The 19,125-nt window shown below is 49.7% G+C and overlaps 2 protein-coding genes across 13 annotated transcripts in view; one reads left to right on the top strand and one right to left on the bottom strand.

The window, feature by feature from the left end:
* Positions 1 to 71: 71 nt before the first annotated feature.
* On the bottom strand, positions 72 to 10,569 carry THAP9 (THAP domain containing 9). Its single transcript, XM_054201841.1, has 5 exons — positions 10,457 to 10,569; positions 10,162 to 10,357; positions 9,773 to 10,067; positions 8,864 to 9,014; positions 72 to 7,398 (listed from the first exon to the last, which is right to left on the bottom strand). Exons 1-5 carry the CDS (start codon positions 10,534 to 10,536, stop codon positions 5,436 to 5,438), a joined length of 2,685 nt encoding a protein of 894 aa, XP_054057816.1. The 5' UTR covers positions 10,537 to 10,569; the 3' UTR covers positions 72 to 5,435.
* Positions 10,570 to 10,925: 356 nt separating this feature from the next.
* SEC31A (SEC31 homolog A, COPII coat complex component) overlaps positions 10,926 to 19,125 on the top strand; it is a 45,058-nt gene continuing 36,858 nt past the window's right edge. For all 12 annotated transcript variants that reach the window (XM_054202511.1, XM_054202508.1, XM_054202507.1 and 9 more), the window contains exons 1-7: positions 10,926 to 11,132; positions 11,457 to 11,703; positions 12,448 to 12,530; positions 13,049 to 13,172; positions 16,201 to 16,399; positions 17,753 to 17,848; positions 18,828 to 18,968. In XM_054202511.1, coding sequence (XP_054058486.1) covers positions 12,452 to 12,530; positions 13,049 to 13,172; positions 16,201 to 16,399; positions 17,753 to 17,848; positions 18,828 to 18,968 — 639 coding nt within the window. In that variant the 5' untranslated portion in view covers positions 10,926 to 11,132; positions 11,457 to 11,703; positions 12,448 to 12,451. The remainder of the gene's footprint in view (positions 11,133 to 11,456; positions 11,704 to 12,447; positions 12,531 to 13,048; positions 13,173 to 16,200; positions 16,400 to 17,752; positions 17,849 to 18,827; positions 18,969 to 19,125) is intronic.

Raw genomic sequence — 19,125 nt, 5'->3', positions numbered from 1 at the left:
GCACTCCGTTCCTTCAGCACTGACAAATGTACACAGCAGATTTTCACTGAAATATCAAAATAAATCTGTTAACGCTAGGCCTACTTCTGATGCAAGTACTAGCTTGGATTTTCAGTATGAGATTGAATCCTACCAGGGATAAACCCTTGGTTGCTGGCGTACTGCCACGCGTAGCAATTTGTGGCACAGTTCATAAAGGGCCAAAATGGGTCAACCAAGCCAGCATCAGGTAGTTGAGTCCACGTGATAATTTCTTTTAAAGCTTTTAATTAATTTCTCATTAATGAGAGCGCTTTTTTTTTTATGTGCACTGGCTGGACAACAGTCAGGCTCGGACTGAGCAGAAAGATGTGCAAGGCCATTCTGCAGTGCCCTTGAAGACAGCAGGGTGCTACACAGAGCTCATTGAGAATCACGGGCAAAACTTGGAGGCAAAGCTTATCGAGAGCCTTAGACTCCCTGCTAGCAGCATGCAATGCACTGTTTTCTCATGGCATTTGTGTCTTTTAATGTCTCTCTTGGGGAGGAGGTTTGTGAGCTCTTACGAAGCTGTATTATTCAGTTGCACTATAGAATACAAGTTAGTTAAGAGAGCTTGTGGTTTGCTTCTGCAAAGTAAAACCTGGTTTTATTTTTGTGCATCAAATTTCTAGGTTCAGCTTTTACTAGCTGCTTGGTAAAGGTAGTATATGATCAATGCTCAGGGAGTCCTAGGAGCGTTGTTAGGATGTTGAGCGAATGAAAGACGTTACTGGACTGAGCTTTTCCCCCCTAGCACACCAGCTGCTGCGAGAGAAGGCTGCCGTAGAGGACTTAGAGAAGGAATGAGGTGCTCAAAGTGACTTAGGGGTGGGCTTGGACGTCATGGAGGACATGGTGCTAGCGAGAGTGGGGGTGTTTCAGAGAAAGATGGTGGATGTCTGAGCAAGTAGTTGCTGGAGCAGTGTCAACACTGTGGGAAAAGGAGTGGTGCAGAAAATCACTTGGTCGCAATTGGGGAGTTATGAATGCTGAAAAATTCCACTGAAATCTAACAGTTGCTGCAGTGTGAGTACAGCCAGCAGTGTCTGTGGTGGGCAGCAGCAGGTCTGTATTTTTGGGAAATAATGGCAATTGGTACAGGGTTCCTGTAACAACTGTCGAGCTTTCTTGTAATATTGGATAACTTTGTTAATTAGATAACTGACACATTTTTTCTAATATCGTGCTTTTACTCAAATGCCATCCTATCAAGCCCTGTAAAACTTCCTCAACATCTCTTGAAAACCTCCGTCATCAATATTTCGGTGAATTACAAAAGGATGTTTGAACTGTGGTGGTCATGGGTGTGGGCAGGTGAGCCACGGGAATGCACAGAGCCCAACGTCAGCCTATCTGCGCAGCAGCTGCCACCGATCGGCACCAACTGCACAAAACCCATCAGAAATTCAGAGATGGGGAAGCCCTGTGTGCAGCACGCCTGCCATGTTTACAACTTCGCCCCAGCAGCCAGAAGGTCATGTGCGTCTTCGTGCAAGAGCTTTCTGTTCGGGAGGAGGCTCAGCATGAACTGAGCCAGACAAGCTCGCTCAGATGTAAACAGGAAGTGGCAGCAGGCTTATGTCCAGCTGAAAAAAATGCACAGCGAGGAAGTGCCTGTTCTCCACAGCTCGGCTCATGTTGGGGCTGGAGGTTTAGGCAGCGCAAATGTTACAACATTACATGAGTGCAACCAATCTACCACTGGGATAACAGCAGCGTTTTGCCAGTCGACCTAAAAATCGCCTATATGTGTGGGAGGGAAATAGTTTCCTGCAGAGTCTCTTGGAGCTGGAATGTCTCCGCAGCAGTAATGGCTTCAACATGGCTTTTTGCATAGGTAATTGGACTGGGGGAAAAAGTCTATAAGGTTGTTTTTTTGTACTTCCAGCAGAGAATGGATGAAGTTCTGTGGTGCCGCTGCTTTCAGAGCAGAGGTTGAGGAATTGAGTGCAGCAGCTCTGCTCCCACCATGAGTGAGTAGGACTAGAGGAGGAGGAAGAATCCAAACCGACCAGGGAGAGTTTTGTCAAGTCACTCGTAGGCAGAATGGCACCTTGAATATTATACCTGCCCCTGGGACATGGTGGATCACCATTTTTCATCCTATCTCCAACATGCAGCTCAAAAGAAACTGAACGGCCAAGAGTTTTGTGGGAAATCCTTGCCATCTAGCTCTATAGATGCAACGGCTATTTTGCATGGCAAAGGGAGGCCATTTAGCAGCAGTTATGCCAAACTTCCTTATTCCAGGTATAGCTTTGCATACCAAGGCAGCTTCCTTGCCACGGAAATGAGGTGACTGAAAAAGCCTATTCTACTTGGTAGCATCAAATCTATGACTGTCTATCAGTGGAAACAACATCTGAAAAGGAGACTGCCTCCTACCCTGGGCTGCAGGATGCTGACCAGCTCTGGGAGGATGGGGCCATGTGGCACAGTTGAGTGGATGACCTGATGGGGCCATGTAATGGCATCCAAAACACTCGCCCTGCTACAGCACATCCATATGCTGGTATCCGGGGCTCCTGCACAGAGAAGAGGGTGTCAGTGCCCCCTAGGTGCTGCTGGGCACAACAGCCTGGTCACAGCCTCAGCGCTGCCTTGTCACCTTCATGCACAACAGCCTCTCTGCTATCCACTACCTCACTTAGCATCCACTCACCCGCTACCTACTACTTAGGAAAGCAAATCCCAGCTCTTCAAGGAGTTAGTCAATAGAACCCCCTGGGAACGTGCCCTCAGGGACAAGGGAGCAGAACAGAGCTGGCACATATTTAAGAACACTTTCCATAAAGTATGAGAGCTCTTGATCCCCAGGTGTACGAGATCAGGAAAGGAAGGCAAGAGACCAGCATGGCTGAGTCAACACCTGCTGGTCAAACTAAAGGGGAAGAAGGAAATGCACAGGCAGTGGAGGCAGGGACAGGTATCCTGGGAAGAGTATAGGGACGCTACCAGTTGTGTAGGGATGGGGTCAGGAAGGCTAAGGCTCATCTGGAGCTGAACTTGGAAGGGATGCAAAGAATAATAAGAAGGGCTTCTACAGGTATGTCAGCCAGAAAAGGAAGGTCAAAGAAAACCCACCCCCGATGAGCAAGACTGTCAAACTGGTAACAACGGACAAGAAGAAATCTGAGGTACTCAAGAACTCTTTTGCCTCAGTCTCCACTGGCAACCTCTCTCGCCACACCTCTCATGTGGATGGACCTGAGGAATCTTGGGCATACATATGGGACCTGACAAGATGCACCCCAGAGTCCTGAGGGAATTGAGTGATGTAGTTGCCAAGCCACTCTCCATGATACTTGAAAAGTCGTGGCAGTCAGGTGAAATCCCCAGTGACTGTAAAAAGGGAAACATCACACCCATTTTTAGAAAGGGTAAAAAGGAGGATCCTGGGAACTACTGCCCTGTCAGCCTCACCTCTGTGCCTGGGAAGATCACGGAACAGACTCTCCTAGAAGCTATGCTTCTAACAGACCATGGAGGACAGGGAGGTGATTTGAGACTGCCAGCATGGCTTCACCAAGGGCAAGTCCTGCATGACCAGCCCAGTGACCTTCTATGATGGAGGGACCACATCAGTGGACAAGAGCTATGGATGTCGTCTATTTGGACTTCTCTAAGGCCTTTGACACGGTCCCCCACAACAAATCTCTGAATTGAGAGAGATGGATTTGATGGATGGACTGTTTGGTGGATGAGGAATTTGCCAGATGGTCATATCCAGAGGGTAGTGGTTAACGGCTCAATGTCCAGATGGAGATTGGTGACAAGTGGTGTCCATCAGGGGTCTGCATAGGGGTACTGTTTAATATCTTAATCAATGACATAGAGGGATCGAGTGCATCCTCAGCAACTTTGCGGACAACACCAAGCTTAGTGGTGTGGTTGACATGCCTGAGGGACAGGATGCCATACAGAGGGACCTGGACAGGCTCAAGAAGTGGGCCCATGTGAACCTCATGAGGTTCAACAAGGCTGAGTGCAGGCTCCTCCATGTGGGTTGGGGCAATCCCTGGTATCAATACAGGCTGAGGAACAAAGGGATTGAGAGCAGACCTGCTGAGAAGGACTTGGAGGTACTGGTGGATGAAAAGCTGGACATGAGCCAACAATGGGCACTCACAGCCCAGAAAGCCAACCACATCTTGGGCTGCATGAAAAGCGTGGGCAGCAGGTCCAGGGAGGTGATTCTCACGCTCTGCTCTGGCGAGACCCTACCTGGAGTACTGCATCCAGCTATGGGGCCCTCAGCACAGCAGACACATTGACCAGCTGGAGCAGGTCCAGAGGAGCACCATAAAAACAATCAGAGTGATGGGACACTCCTCTCCCATGAAGACAGGCTGAGAGAGTTGGGGTTGTTCAGCCTTGAGAAGAGAAGGCTCCGGGGAGACCGGAGACCTTATAGTGGCCTTTCAATATTTAAAGGGGGCTTATAAGAAAGATGGGGACAGACTTTTTAGTAGGGCCTGTTGTGATAGGACAAGTGGTAATGGTTTTGAACTAAAAGAGGGTAGATTCAGAATAGATGTAAGGGAGAATTTTTTTTTTTTTACAATGGGCATGGTGAAACACTGGCACAGGTTGCCAAGAGAGGCTGTAGATGCCCCATCCCTGGAAACATTCAAGGTCAGGTTGCACTGGGGCTCTGAGAAACCTGATCTAGTTGAAGACGCCCCAGCTCATTCCAGGGTAGGCCAGACTAGATGACCTTTTAAAGGTCCCTTCCAACCCAAACTATTCTATGATTCATTTGTGAAACATGGAGCTTTAGGGGTGCAGTTTGATACTGTAGTCCCCCCCTCCAGGAGATCTACACTTAAAGAGCTTGTTTAGCTGCTTGAGGCATGTGGGAGTGGAGATTAGAGCTTGTGTACAACTTCAGTGCCATTTTCTTTTTGTATTTTTATTTTCCTTTTTAAGTAAAAGCTCTGCAAGCTTTCTTGCCTCCTGCTTTTTTAAAGCAGATCCGCTTTAGTGAAATCAAATTGCCAGCACACATAACCTCCCCCCAACCACATGGAAGATGAGATGCATCAGTGTTTTCCTAGCAAGAGCACTCACAGCACTAAGCCACCCAGCACCTCCAGGAGATGCTCTGCAGTGTTCCCTACCACTTTCCCAGGCAACCATCTCTCATCCTGGCCTGCCACGCATATCTCATGAAATATGTGGCTGCTTTGCAGGATTACTAGATAGAAAACAGCATCAGATGAACTTCCTTGCTTTGCTCAGACCAACTCTGATCAGATGGTTTGCAGTGGCCCAACAGATCACTGCTTATCAACATCACTTTTGCCCGCAAAACCATGGGAAGACGCCACATCACTTCCTCACATGTGTTGCCTAGATGTGGCCACCACTGAGCCTCAGTAGGGGACAGCCATCCTTGGAACAGCAATGAGCACTCATGACCGCACGTGGGTTTGGCTTGACTGACAGCTACCCAGTGGTGATGGAAACAAATGTTTTCCCTTCAGTTTCTTCAATCTGTGCTTTCCACAATGGTATCTCAAGTTCAGGTGTTTGGCATGGTTTGTTCTGATGTTTAAGTAACATCGTGTTATTTGCTTTATTAAGATTGTGTAGTGGTTGCTGACACACAACTCCCCATCAAATAAATGGTCTGTGAGGGTGGGGAAAAGGGGACTTCCTCCCAGAAGCTCCTGGAAGACTTTCTGTTCTAGAGACAAATGCCATACCTTGGTGGTTTTGTTGCCATCTCCTACATTGCCATACCGGTTTAGGACTTGTTCCGAAATGTTTGTTATGTGATACACACTTGCTGAGGGCAGACTCACTCCGCCTAACTTTTTTATGTAGAGCACCGACCCGCATCTAAGCCTGCTCTCATCTAACTCAAAGAGAGAAGCAAGACAAGCTTCGCATTGCAAGTCAGAGGCTAACTGCTCAGCAACGAAGCCTGCGGCGCAGGTGACGCTCTGGGCATGCAGCGATAGGTCTGTCAGCGCATTACTCAGTGCAGAGCCATGCAAAAGAAGGCCTGCACAATAGAGGTACTTTGTTGACAGTGTCCTCCCATGAGCTGGGTTATACTGAGCACGAATGCTGCCAAGGGTCAGATCTCTCCTACAAGACAAGGATATGTCCAAAGAGCTCGTATTGCCTGAGCCACCACTGTACAGTGAGCCTGGTGCCAGGCTGCAGTTGGCCAGCAGTTTGTGATAAGCAGCCTGAAACACAGTGCAGGTGGGGCTCCCACTGCTGCCACAGGCTTGCTGGAGGGCCCTGAGAAACATCTCCAGCGGGTCAAGGCTGAAGGCATAGGTCAGGAGGTAGTGGGAAGGAGTGCCTTCAGGACACACATAGTTGGTGTAAAGCCACTTGAGGCTTTCGGCATTGAGCAAGAAACTCATAAATCCTAGTTTGCGTTTGCCCTTAATAATGTGTCTCCCCTTAGAGTCTGTTAAGGTGATGAAGAAGCTCTTGGCCTCATTAAACAGTTGGCTTATTTTGGTGTAATTTCCAGCTATCAAAGGCCCCTTTAGTCCCCTTCTGTAGGGACCTCTGCCATGAAATACATCACACAGACGGCTCATCAAACGCACAAACTTGACAGTACCGCTGCAGTTCTGGAATGAGGCCAGGCCCAGCTTCTGGAGGTGTTCCAGTGCGTCAGCAACACCCTCGCTAAACAACAGGGTAGCAAGGTTGACCTTCAGGTGGTAACTCTCCTCACTCCCAGGTTGGCCTGACTTGGGGCTACATGGCTCTAATACCCTCTGCTCCCGCAAAGATGCCAGCTCGACCACATACTGCCACTGCACGGTGTCACTGAGCCACTCTATCTTCTGGAAGCACTGCAGAGCATTCCTTATGAGCTGGAGCGCATGGCAAATGTCGAAAAAGTATGTGATGCTGTGAGCAGAGCCAGGCGGATGCTGGAAAGTACACTGAATCCTTTCAGGATCCATCCTGATCCCCAGAGCTCTGGCGGTCTCGGCACCACGAGCGGTGGCGCCTGATGTCACAGCCAGCACCATGATGCCAATGTTGTTCAGCTTATTAATGGTCTGACGAAGCAGCTGAGCAAGTAAGTGGCCAGTCGTGCTGTTCACGAAGAAGTAGCCAAGTGGAGCCGTCCAGGGACTTGAGATGCCGACCGCCATGAGGATTATCGCTTCTGAGGCCAGCGGAGCTTCGTCAGCGTCAAGGGCGCCTGCTCCAAAGTCAACAAAGCCCGTCAGGCGCTGGGTCTGTGGGTCCCACTCCTGCTGCTTCTGCAGGGACATGTCTTGTACCATCAGGGCACAGTAGCGGTAGGCCTGTTCCCCTCTCTCCACTTTTTCCTGAAGGCGGAGAAAAATGTTGTTGCTGAAGCCTGCAGCAGCTTCATTATTAGACAGCCAACTGGAAAAAAAGGGAGGATGCGATTAGATGTGATTCTGAGAAAACTGAAGCAGCAGTCAGCACCTTTTACCACTTAGGAGATGGTCAGCCATGCTCAGAGCTGTAGAATAGACTAAGACACAGAGTATAAGGCAAGCAGCCCTGCCCTTCTTAATGCATAGTCTGAGTTTCTTTTCTCACACCCTAGTGATGGGAAGCCAAGCAAAAGTACTGACCATAGAGGGAAGTAACAAAGCAGCTTCCTGCCTCTCCCCTCTCCAATGTATAGATCAGAACAGGAAAAAAAGATTAAAACAAACACAGGAGTGCCCATCAGGCTATGCAGAGGCCAGCAATACCAGGCTTCTCTCCTTCCCAAGTGGCTTTCTCCCCACTGTACATCTTAATCCAGCCTGGAAGATGTGAAAGCCTCAGCAGCCCATGTGGAACGCTACTCTCCTCCACACACTCTTCGCCCACTACCTCCTGGTGCCCCTTTGAGCAGATTCTTTGGAGAAGCAGTGTAAACCCCCCCCAAGGCTGGCATGGACAATGTTCGTATCTGTTATGTATCCTGCACTACAGGAGTTTGAGACTGAAAACCTGTAGGGGGAGAGTTTCTTCAGCTTTTGTTTTGTGTGCTGTTACAACTTCCACTTCTTCTTAATGGGTCTGACAGCACTTCAGGTAGTAAATTCTGAGCCTACATGACTACTTGCAATGGGTTGCACAACCGAGTTATGTGATATTGAAAAATCTCCCTTCTATAACTTTGAAACAGACACTTGTCAAGATTCACTAACTTCCCAGAGCCCCTGTGGGGCAAGGTGAGAAAATGCAAAGCTCTAGTCTAACCACTGTATGCAGTCCTTCACTTTCTCATGTTCTCTTCTCCCTTTTCCAGAAAACAGTTCCAAAGTTCTTCATGTATAGTCCTCTCGGTTGTTTTCCTCTACTGACACTTATTCCTGCCCATCTCTCCTCACTCACTTTTGGCTGTTGGTGAAGCTCTGCAGCACCTCCCTTAACACTGCCTCCTGCTGCCTCTTTTCAGAGGAGCTTACTTGTATTTGCCCTTCCTTCCACTCTTTGGCTCATCCCTCCCCTCTTACAAGTCTACATCGCACATCACAGGGCAAAAGCATGCGCCAATGTGGTAAAGCACCTCTGCTTTTCTGTATTCCTCCTTCCTTCCCAGTGAACAGTTAAACATATATAGACCCTACAGCAGCCGAGGCCCTGAAATGTAGCTTTTTTTCACACCCCTAATTGTCTGGAAATACTTAGCAAACTCCACGCTTACTCTAAAATTGTTAAGGTGAGGTGAGGTGAGATGAGATGAGGGGTACCAGTATTTCTTGACATTTGCTTCCCATTCTCCTTCTGTTACTAATACAAAGCACCGCTGAATGTTTTTAGGACAGACCTGTTACACCTATTTCTACAAGAGTACTTGGAAATACGGAATGAATGAATGAATACTTGCTTTGTCAGGCTGTAAGGATGAGGGAGAGGAAAAATTTTCCGTAGATAATCATAGGCCTTAATATGGTAGAGGTGGAGAATACAAGCAAACTGCCTCATTTCTGGTGAGTATTCTGCCATCTGCCTCCAGCTGTGCAACTCACAAGGCAAATCTGCTTAAAAAAAACAACAAAAAACACAAGAGGTCAGCTTTAGTGAAGCAAATAAATAGCTGATAACTTAACAGAGGGATGTGTAATACAAACACCTTGCAGAATAGAAGGCAACAGGACAGCCTCTGGCACCACTTAATGATGAAGTCTAGTATGTATAGCTCAGCAATACTATCACCGTGCCTCACTTCTTCCTAGGGACAGGCAGCGGCCAGGGAGCGTGTGCCCTACCACGCTGTCTGAGGCCAAGTCCCTCACACGTCTTTCCCCTCTTTTCCTACCTAGTGTCATTCCACAGTTTTGAATAAAGGCTGTGGTACATGTGGGTGCTCCTTAAAAACTGACATAACAGGAGAGAAGCCATTAACTTACAGTTGACTCTGCGATTTGAAATGGCTTCTTCAGGTTATATTATTATTGTTAACAGAGCTCACTGCCAGACAGCACAAAAGACAATGTTTTCCTAGTTAAATATACTCTATTCTTGAGTCATCTGTCAGCTGAATGGTGGCATGATTTGATTTAACAGCCTTGGTTACAGGTCTGACCTAAGCAGTGTAGCCAGCCTCAAGTAATTGAATTTTAACTCTTTGCAGCATTGGTTGTTGCATTCCAGACCTACAAATCGCAAAGCCTTTGCGCTATGGCATTGGACCTAGGAGTCTAACAATCGGGGATTACCGGTAAAGTCAAATACATAAAACTGGGGAGAGAGTACAGACCCTGAGGCCCTCTGCCCTAGCAAACACCAGCAGTACCTGAAAACTGGGCCTGCAGCAAACTCACGGTTTCCTCAGAAAGCTGCTGCTTCTCCGCCAGCTCCCAGAGGATGCTGGACACCGTTCTGGGCTGGTGCTCGGGGGAGCATCTCCCGGCCTCGGGGAGCTGCTGCTGCGGGGTCTCCGGCGGCGGCCGCGCACCCCCGCCGCCCGCCTGCTGCCCCTTCAGGCTGTAGTTGTGGTCGCCGGCGGTGACCCCGGTAGGGGGGCTGGGTAGAGGCTGCTTCAGACCTCGGACTTGAGGCCCGGTTCTCCGGGCGGCGCCCGGCGGCTCCTAGCAGGGAAAGGGGAGGGCAGGTCACGGCACACCGACGCGACGCGGCCCGGCTCAGGGGGGAGAGGGGACCGCGGCCGCCGCCCGCACGCACCGGCTGGGGGAAGCGGGAGGGCACGGCCCCCCGCCGCAGCTTCCGTCGCAGGCCGTAGCGCTCGAAGTCGGCCTCGGCGAAATGCCGCGAGCAGAGGATGGCGCCGGGGCCGGGCCGCCAGGCCTGGCGGCTCCGCGGGTCCACGCGGTTCACGGCGCGGATCCACTCGCGGCGCTGCGTGGCGTCCACCGGGAACCTGCGGTTAGACGGAGAGAGGGAGGCGAGTGCGGGCGGGGGCTGCCCGCCCCGGCCGGGCGGCGTGCGCGGTGCCGCCGCGGGGGAGGGCCGCACTCACTGGTGGAAGGAGATGCCGCGCTCCCGGCTCCGCCCGTTGTCGCGCGCGGTACAGCCCAGCGCCGAGCAGCTCCGCGTCATGGCCGCCGCGCAGCCAGCGCCGCGGGCCGCCGCCGCGCCACGCCCCGGCACGGAACGCGCCCGCCCATTGGCTGCCGTCGCCCGCCCTCCCACCTTCCTCCTTCCCATTGGCTCGCGAGCCACGACCCCCGGCCTCCCCGCCGGAAGCTGCTTCTCCATTGGGCGCGGCGGCTGTCGCTGCCCTCCGTGCGGTGGTGCTGCAGTTCCGCCTCGGTGCGACGTCCGCAGGGAAGCAGACGGCGGGAATGGCAAGGGAACCGAACCAACCGGTAGCGGCGGTGGGGGAAGAAGCAGCCAATGGCAAACGGTGATCCTCGCAGCCAATGGTAGCAGCGCTTCCACTCCCTATATATAGCGGGGCCGGGAAGCTCAGCAGTCTTTCCCGCCGCGCGGTGGTGGTTGCGAGGTGGCGATGTGTGGCTGAGAGATGCCCGACGGCAGGGCCGCCGTCCGCGGGCGCTCAGCCTCACAGAGGCCGCAGCCGCGCTATGGGGCCTGGGCAGCGCCCGCAGCGGGCACGGCATCTGCCCGCTGAGCGGCCGCGGAATCCGGCGGCGGGAGGCGGCGGCGGAGCTGTGCTCTGGCTACCGTGAGAGGTGGGTCAGAGGCCACAGCCACAAGCCGCGCGCCCCCGGGTTGTGAAAGCCGGTGGGTCGCCGGGTTCGGCGGCTGGGTCAGCCAAGTCACGCGTGCTGGTGCTATTCCCCAGCCGCAAAAGGCGAGGGAACCCCCGCCATGTGTGTGGGCCCTGTCCGATGATGAGCCTCACTGCTGTTCACATCATGACAGCGCCGTGATTACTGCTGTTGAGCTGAGGAGGACAGGCGGCACCGAAGCCCCCGCGTTGCGGGCCCTTTTCCCCGGTTCCCCCGAGCCCCAGCGGGGCGTCCGCCCCTAACGCCTGTCTCCCTCTTCCCCAGGGCCGATCGCCGCTCCTGCCCCGAGAAACCCGGAGAAGACCCCGCAGAAGGAGGCGGCTGCACACACGCACCCCGGCCCCCCACACGTAGCACAGACGCTCGCTTCCCGCGCAGGGAAAGGTGGAGCCCCGTTCTCCGCCGCCCGGAAGGCGCGGGGCGCGACCGGAAACCGCCGGCGGGCGGGAGGCGGTGCCGCGGCTGCCACGTTGGAGCGGGCCGGGGACGGGTGAGCGCCGGGGACGCCGAGGTGAGGGGGAGCGAAACCCTTGTTTTCTACTTTTTTTTTTTTTAAAAATCCTTTCCGTTCCTGTCGGAAACAGGCCGTAGGTGCCGGTCGACGAGGCGGCCAGCGGGCGCCGGCGGGCGGCCAACCGTTCCCAACGGACCGCTAGCGGTCCGTTGGGAACGGTTGGCCGCCCGCCGGCGCCCGCTGGCCGCGGACGGTGTTTCCGAGGCGAGGAGGAGCCCCCAGGGCGTTGAAAGAAGACCCCCCCCCTCCAAAAAAAAAAAAAAAAAAAAAAAAGAAAAAATGAGGCGGTGGAGGCTTTTAAACCGTTTTTCGTCCTCCGCTGCGGCCGGCTGCTGAGGGGGTTTGGCGGCGAGGGTCTAGTGAGGGGTGGGTTCGTTGGGTGGGTTAAGGCTGCAAGTGGCTGTAAGGATGCCCGCTGTGTGCCTTGATGCCGTTAGAAGAGGGTTTTTTCTGAGCAGTTGAAGCTTTGCCCACGTTTTCCTGTGTTGTGCGTCTGTTCGGCAGCCGTCGCTTTCCTCTACGTGTCAATGTTATTCTGCCGGCGAAGGGTTGTTCCTCCCCTTCCCCCTTGGTGTCCGCTGGAGAAGATGGCTTAGGTGTCTCGCTGCCTGTGGGATATCTTTAGGGAAACGATCACCCTGGCTGCTTCTGCCAAGTCCTAAGGGAGCAGCTGAATCCGTGGCAGCGCAGTCTCCCCCATGCTCCATTTAAGTATTGCTTTTCTTGGTTTTATTTTTTTAGTGAAATGAAGCTGAAGGAAATTGATCGTACTGCCATGCAGGCATGGAGCCCTGCCCAGCAGCACCCCATTTACCTGGCCACAGGTGAGTTTCTGAGAAGCGTGTGCTAGCAGGCCTCGGGCTACATGTCGTGGCAGCCATGAAGTGATTGGCCATGGTCATAATTGAAAGTTTTAGGAGTTATTTCTTGTCCTGAAGGCTGGTGCAGGGTGCCTTTAGTGGAGTTCACCAGTTGTGCCGTGAACATGCTTTCCATTCTGCAAGTGACAGCAAGCGTCCTCTTCTTTCTGCCAGGGTTAGGTGACAGCAATCCTAACCACTAGTTTACTGTCCCTTGCTGCTCATTTGTAATTTGGATCGTTTTCTGTGCATTGTCAGGGAGAGAGAGACACTTGCCCAAAGCTTTTCTTGTTCATACTGGTTGAGAAACCCCCAAAGGGGGAACCATGGGGAGGAGAGTTATGTAGAACTACATCTAAATAACAGGAACGTGACCCCATCTCAGGGTCCTTTTTGCAAGGATGTTTTTATGCCCCTCCTTGTGCTGCTGTTGCTCTTCCGTGTATCATGGCTTTCTCACTGCCAAGCACGCTTCTTTGCAGGTACATCAGCTCAGCAGCTGGATGCAACCTTCAGTACAAGTGCTTCTCTAGAAATATTTGAGTTGGACTTATCAGACCCTTCTCTGGATATGAAGTCATGTGCCACCTTTTCCTCCTCTCACAGGTAAGCAGTGGGGTTGTAAGGGAAAAGTAATGGCTGTGGAACTGTTATGCGTGGTGCCTGTGGAAAGGCCACTTCATGAGCTTTATCTGCAGTTGTTAGGAGAAGAGCAGAAGTTCAGTGCTGAAGGATGAAGGCATGTGAGTGCCATTGATGTTGTGGGACAGTGAGGTGTCATTGTGACGGCAGTGAGCTTGGACTTGGAGGAGTTGCAGGCAGCTCATGCTCTGCTGTAAACCTAAAAAATCTGACATTGTCTGGTAGGTTTGAATATGTATGCACACCCTTTATTTTGGGGACCTTCTAAGATTCTCCAGGGAACAGAAAGAAACGTGAAATTATGAAAATACAGTCACAACTTTTCACATTGCGCCATCCTGTTTGCATTTAGGTATTTTGGGGAGAATCCTGTAACATAACTAAACAGGATTGTGTTCTGTGTGTAGTATCATACCTCACGCCGCAGCTGGGAAGTCAAGTTCCGAACTATGCAACTCCACTTAGCTCTTAGTTCCTTACCGTGTGCTTGTCCAAAGAAATATTATTAGCATCAGACGGTCCAATTTCCATCTTGGCAGCACTTGTAGTGGCTCTCTGGTGGCTGGTCCAGTGGCTTCCACTCATGGGTGAGCTGAAACAACATAGATGGAAGCGTAGGGTGTTTCTGTGGGTAGAGGAGATGAAAATTTTCATTGCCATTGTATTGGATCGGATCCATGACTTTTTCATACTAGCTACAGTGTCAACATAACCACTCTTTCCCCCTGATGACCCAAAATGATGTGACTGGAGGTGCAGGCAATTCCAGCATTTTGCCAGTATGTTCAAGTGAGAATTTGACACTTCTAGAGGAGCAGTTGACATGTCCCCCACCTCTGACATGAGCAGAAATTAATTGGACTTGAGTCTTCGTTATCTGTTCTAAAGCTGTAACTTCAAGACCTAGGGACCTACAACCGTTTCCTAAAGTTCTTGACCAAACATGGTTTGCTGGGTTCCTAGGGGTTAAGTGTTGCCTACAAACAACTAGAGAGGGGTTGAAATTGTGTGCGTTTGCAAACAATAAGATTGTGGTCCTGCTTAGGGATGTTCTTCTGATTTGAGTAAATAACAGTTGTGGTACCTTTTGCAGGAGGGAGCACAGGGTGTTGGGCTGCTGACTTTGTGCCATATCAGTTTTGTTGTAATGATTCGTGGGGTTGGCTGTTGTGCTGGCAGGTGGCTTACAATTTGTGCCCTGCAGTTGCCTGCATTTTAGTATGTAAGGCTTGTGAGAAACAGCCACAGTCTCTGTTTTATATCCTGCACTGTGTGAAAAGCTGATGTTAATGTGTTCTACTGACCCGCTGAGAGCAGGTTAAGGTGTTTAATTTTTTGAAATTTCCCTGTTTTACCTTGTTTTAACTATGATTGAGATTTTTCAAGGCTTGCCAAGTGACATTTGCTTACTGAATTTCAAAAACCACTCCTTATAGCCAGGGTGCAGCGCTCCTTTGAAAGTACTTCCCTTGGTGAGCAACACAAGAATTTGACTTTACGCCAGAAAATGCATTACAAAGGAGGTTGATTTTTTTTATTTTTATTATAACTAAAGATAACAGAAAGTGTCACAGATAGCAATGTATACGTCAGGCTTTATTTTGGTTTGCAGCAAATGGAATTGTCCAGGTGATAAAAGCCACAAAAGATAAATCCTGCAACAAGCTTTGTTAATTGTCCTGCAAGGAAAGTTTTGCACTGCTTTTATAGAGACATACTTTATCTTGCAAAGAGCAAAGGGCAAAAGAAAAGTAATTTGTGCAGTTAGCTCTGGTTTTTATTCCTCACTCTTTTCTGCCTTCATTTTGGATTATCCAAAGTCCTGTTGAATCTTGCTGGTGGTGTAATGCTAATGCCCAAACAATGCTACTGGGCACTCCATTTATCATAACCTTGCACAGTTAGGTATGTAAGTATAAAAATTGTACCCAGGGAAAGGGTCTGTCTGGTATCACAGACTAACTTCCTTTTGTAGCATCGTTCTTTGAACCCGCTTTGTAACCTGAACACTACATTAGGAGACTGAGCGCTTGGCTGTTAACAGTATTTCTCACCCAGCATATGCTCTTTGTTTAGCTTTCTGCAGTATTATGCTGAAGTTTCTGTGGTTTAAAGAAATTACTTGAAGGTTGTCCAGAGATAACACATTAATAATAACACTGTGAATGCTAAAGTAACTCCTTGCCACTTTCGAGTCAAATGTGGGTTTGCTTTCTGTTTGCATAAGACATGATTTGTGACAGTGTGTCATTTTATGTAGAAGAAATTAATTCTTTGCATGGCTGAATACACAGGAATGCTGTTTTGCTTATGCAGCAAGTTCATTGAATTGAAGGAAATTTGAGTATTTGCAGATGGACACAGTGGTGTGAAAATACTTCACTTCTGGAAGTATGGTTAATTCCTCTTGATTTAGCCTGGAAAATAGGTCGTGGTCCAAGACACACCTGTCTGTGATGTGAATAAACTAGTTGGTGAGCCCCCAGTACAGCAGATGAAATGCTTGCTCATCCAGAAGCACAGATATGGAAAAGGATTTGGAATTCTTCTAGTTATGCTTTTTTCGTCTCTTACGTGACATTGCTCATAAATAGCAGAAATTTACCTCCAGGCTGTGGCTGGATGGTCTTAGAGCCTTTACTCTGACTCCTGTTGTTTTGCAAAGGTGAGCTCAAAATCGTGTGCATTTGGGAGCACTTAACCTGATTTTGCAGCCAGGTGATGAGAGATGTTATTGATTACCAGGTTATTGGTTGTCCATGTCATGATCCTGCATCTTAATAACAAGCCGAATTGGGACACATAAGGACACATAAGGGGTTGTAAGTACAGAGACTCATCCTTAAGGAGAAATGCAGGCAGTGTTTTTCTGTAGTGTGTCTGCTCTGCCTTTTAGCATCAGCCTGGAGGCTTTACCTGGGGTGAGCAAAATGGGGTGCATTGGTGTATGTGGTGGATGGTTGTAGACTTTGGGGACCTCTGTGTCTTACAGGTACCACAAGCTGATCTGGGGGCCTCACAGCATGACCTCGGGTGAGAGAGTCTCTGGAGTCCTGATTGCTGGGGGTGAAAACGGAAATGTCATTCTGTACGATCCAGCCAAAATCATAGCTGGAGACACTGAAGTAATAATTGCCCAGAAAGACAAGCATACGGGACCAGTAAGAGCACTTGATGTCAACATGTTCCAGGTTAGTTTTCTGTTCTTCATCACATACCATCATAGATGAGTGGCCTGTCTTAACTTGTAACCGTAAATATTTCGATCCCTTTCCTCTCCCCTGAAAAGTATGAACTAAATTTGGTGTTTGAGTGTCTGTTTGTAGGAAAAACCTGTCCTGTTACTGGCATTTCAGGATGGGGAGGAAAAGAGTTTAAGGTGTCTCGTTCATTCCTTCCCCTTGTCAGTTGTCAATTAGTGGGTCTTTTTTAGCTCAGCTTACACGTAAAGTAGAGGCCGTCTTCTGTGGTGTTTTTAGACAGTCTCCTTTTTAAGCACCCATGTACGGTGCCGATACTGTTCTCATCACGTGGGGAGTATTTACATGCTCTCACTCATGTTTCCGGTGACATCAGATTTTAGGTATCTCCTTTGGGGGTTGGGTATAAGTATTGTTACTTGAAAAGAGGAGACGGAACAGGAAACGTGGCAATGTAGCCTCTTTAGCAGAAGAGCTCTCAAAACCAACAAGCTTTCCCCCATCACTAATGAGCGTTTGCTTCCTTCTAGATACAGTGTGTTGGTTTTAACTTGTCCCCACCAGCTGTGCGAGAATTCAGTTTAATTTGTTTCCTAAATAGCAGTTCTGTGCCTGAACACTTGCCTTCAGCAAGGCTGCCCTGTGTTCATTGTGTCCTCTCTGAATCGCTTCCTTTCCCTTTCTGCCTGTTATGAAGTCGGGACTTGCTTGTCACCAGCCACGGAATGTGATCAAAGGGTGCTCAGTGCCCTCAGCTCGTGTTGCCCTGCCTGGACTTTTGCATCCCAGACGCGGGATTCCTCTGGATCATTGCACTCGCTGTGGGCGGGCTGCTGTCCACTGCTGGAGGCACAAATGCCACACTTCATGGCGGTCTGTCCAGAGCAAAGCTCTGTGGCAGCGCTGCTTCCTTGTCTGCCCCCTCCCAGAAGCGTCACTGCTTTACGCTTACCTGTCCATGGCTGCGCCCCTGCAGCCTCCTCACAGGTGTTTGTCATGCAGTGGAGGAGCACTCCACAAAACGGGAATATTGGTCTTGGCATGCCAGTCTAGTGCAGTGTATTGATTTTATTTTTTTCATTAACTCAGTCTTACCTACAATCTCAAAAAACCTTGCTTTTTTCCCTAAACTGCTCTGTGTGAACCAAAGGCTATATTATAGAATCATATAGAATCGTTAGGGTTGGAAGGGACCTTAAAGATCGTCTAGTTCCAACCCCCCTGCCATCCGCAGGGAGCTGATAGGAGAAATTTGCACAGTCCTGTAGATCTGATGCCTCCCAGCAGCTAAGTCTGAAAGCTGATGCTGAAAATACTCTTAACATCTATTAATGTGTCTTACAGACCAATCTGGTGGCTTCTGGTGCTAATGAATCTGAAATCTATATCTGGGACTTGAACAATTTTGCTACACCAATGACACCAGGAGTGAAGACGCAGGTACCAGATTTGTATTTGTTAAATACTGCTGATCAGACTAATGAAAAATATGCATGTCACTTAAGTTGAGATCCTCATAGGTAAGCTTAGGAAGTGTGGGTTAGATGAGTGGACAGTGAGGTGGATTGAGAGCTGGCTGAATGACAGAGCTCAGACGGTTGAGCACAGAGTGTAGTTGGAGGCCTGTAACTAGGGGTGTTCCCCAGTACTGGGTCCAGTCCTGTTCAATATATTCATCAATGACCTGGATGAAAGGACACAGTGCACCCTCAGCAAGTTTGCTGATGACACAAAACTGGGAGGAGTGACTGACACACCAGGAGGCTTGTGCTGCCAGTCAGTGAGACCTGGACAGGCTGGAGAGTTGGGCGAAGGGAAACCTAATGAAGTTCAACAGGGGCAAGTTTAGGGCCCTGCATTTAGGGAGGAGTAACCCCATACACCAGTACAGGTTAGGGACTGACCTGCTGGAGAGCAGCTCTGCAGAGAGGGACCTGGAAATCCTGGTAGACAAGTTGTCCATGTTCATGAGGAAGATAAAAAGCATCTACTGAGAAGTCAGAAGATGAGGCAGTAGGTTTGGCAGTTACCCTCATGGGTTTCAGGGAATGCTTAATTGCTATACTTAAGGGCCAGCGTTTAGCCTATGTCTCTTAAGGAAGATCTACAGGGAAAAACAATAGCCTTTTGTACTTTGTGCCTTGTGAAGGAGCGAGAAGAATGGTAGGAAGTTGTTTGAATGCATGTATGTTTCTGTAGCTGTTGCACAAGAAGTTTGTGGTTACTGGAAAATGGATTTATTACTGCATGGTAATTTGGTGACAACAAAGGGAGAAATGGGATGAGAAATAATCTTCAGTTTAAGGACTTTTAGTTTAAACTCTGGGTTTGGATACTTTGTTTAGTCCGAGTTGTTTATTATCATGTGGGCGTTTTGGAGGGTGCTTACCTTGGTTAAAGATCCCTGTATGTGTGACAGCCTCTCGAGGACATCAGCTGCATCGCATGGAACAGGCAAGTCCAGCACATCCTGGCATCTGCCAGCCCTAGCGGCCGAGCTACTGTGTGGGATCTCAGGAAGAACGAACCCATCATCAAAGTCAGTGACCACAATAACCGGGTGAGTTAGCTCTTGCATGGGTGCTTGTGGGGTGCCTCTTGGCATGTGGGAACAGGTCATAGCACCCCTTCCTATATGACTTAACGATACTGGTGGCTGGCCTAGTTTTGTACAACATGCTAAATATCTAGTGCTTTCTCTTAAAAGGCTGTGTATA

Source organism: Rissa tridactyla, chromosome 5, assembly GCF_028500815.1.
Source record: "Rissa tridactyla isolate bRisTri1 chromosome 5, bRisTri1.patW.cur.20221130, whole genome shotgun sequence".
NCBI classification, from domain to species: Eukaryota; Metazoa; Chordata; class Aves; order Charadriiformes; family Laridae; genus Rissa; species Rissa tridactyla.
The sequence above is the reverse complement of the archived record's forward strand: the minus strand, read 5'-3'. Positions and strand labels throughout refer to the sequence as shown.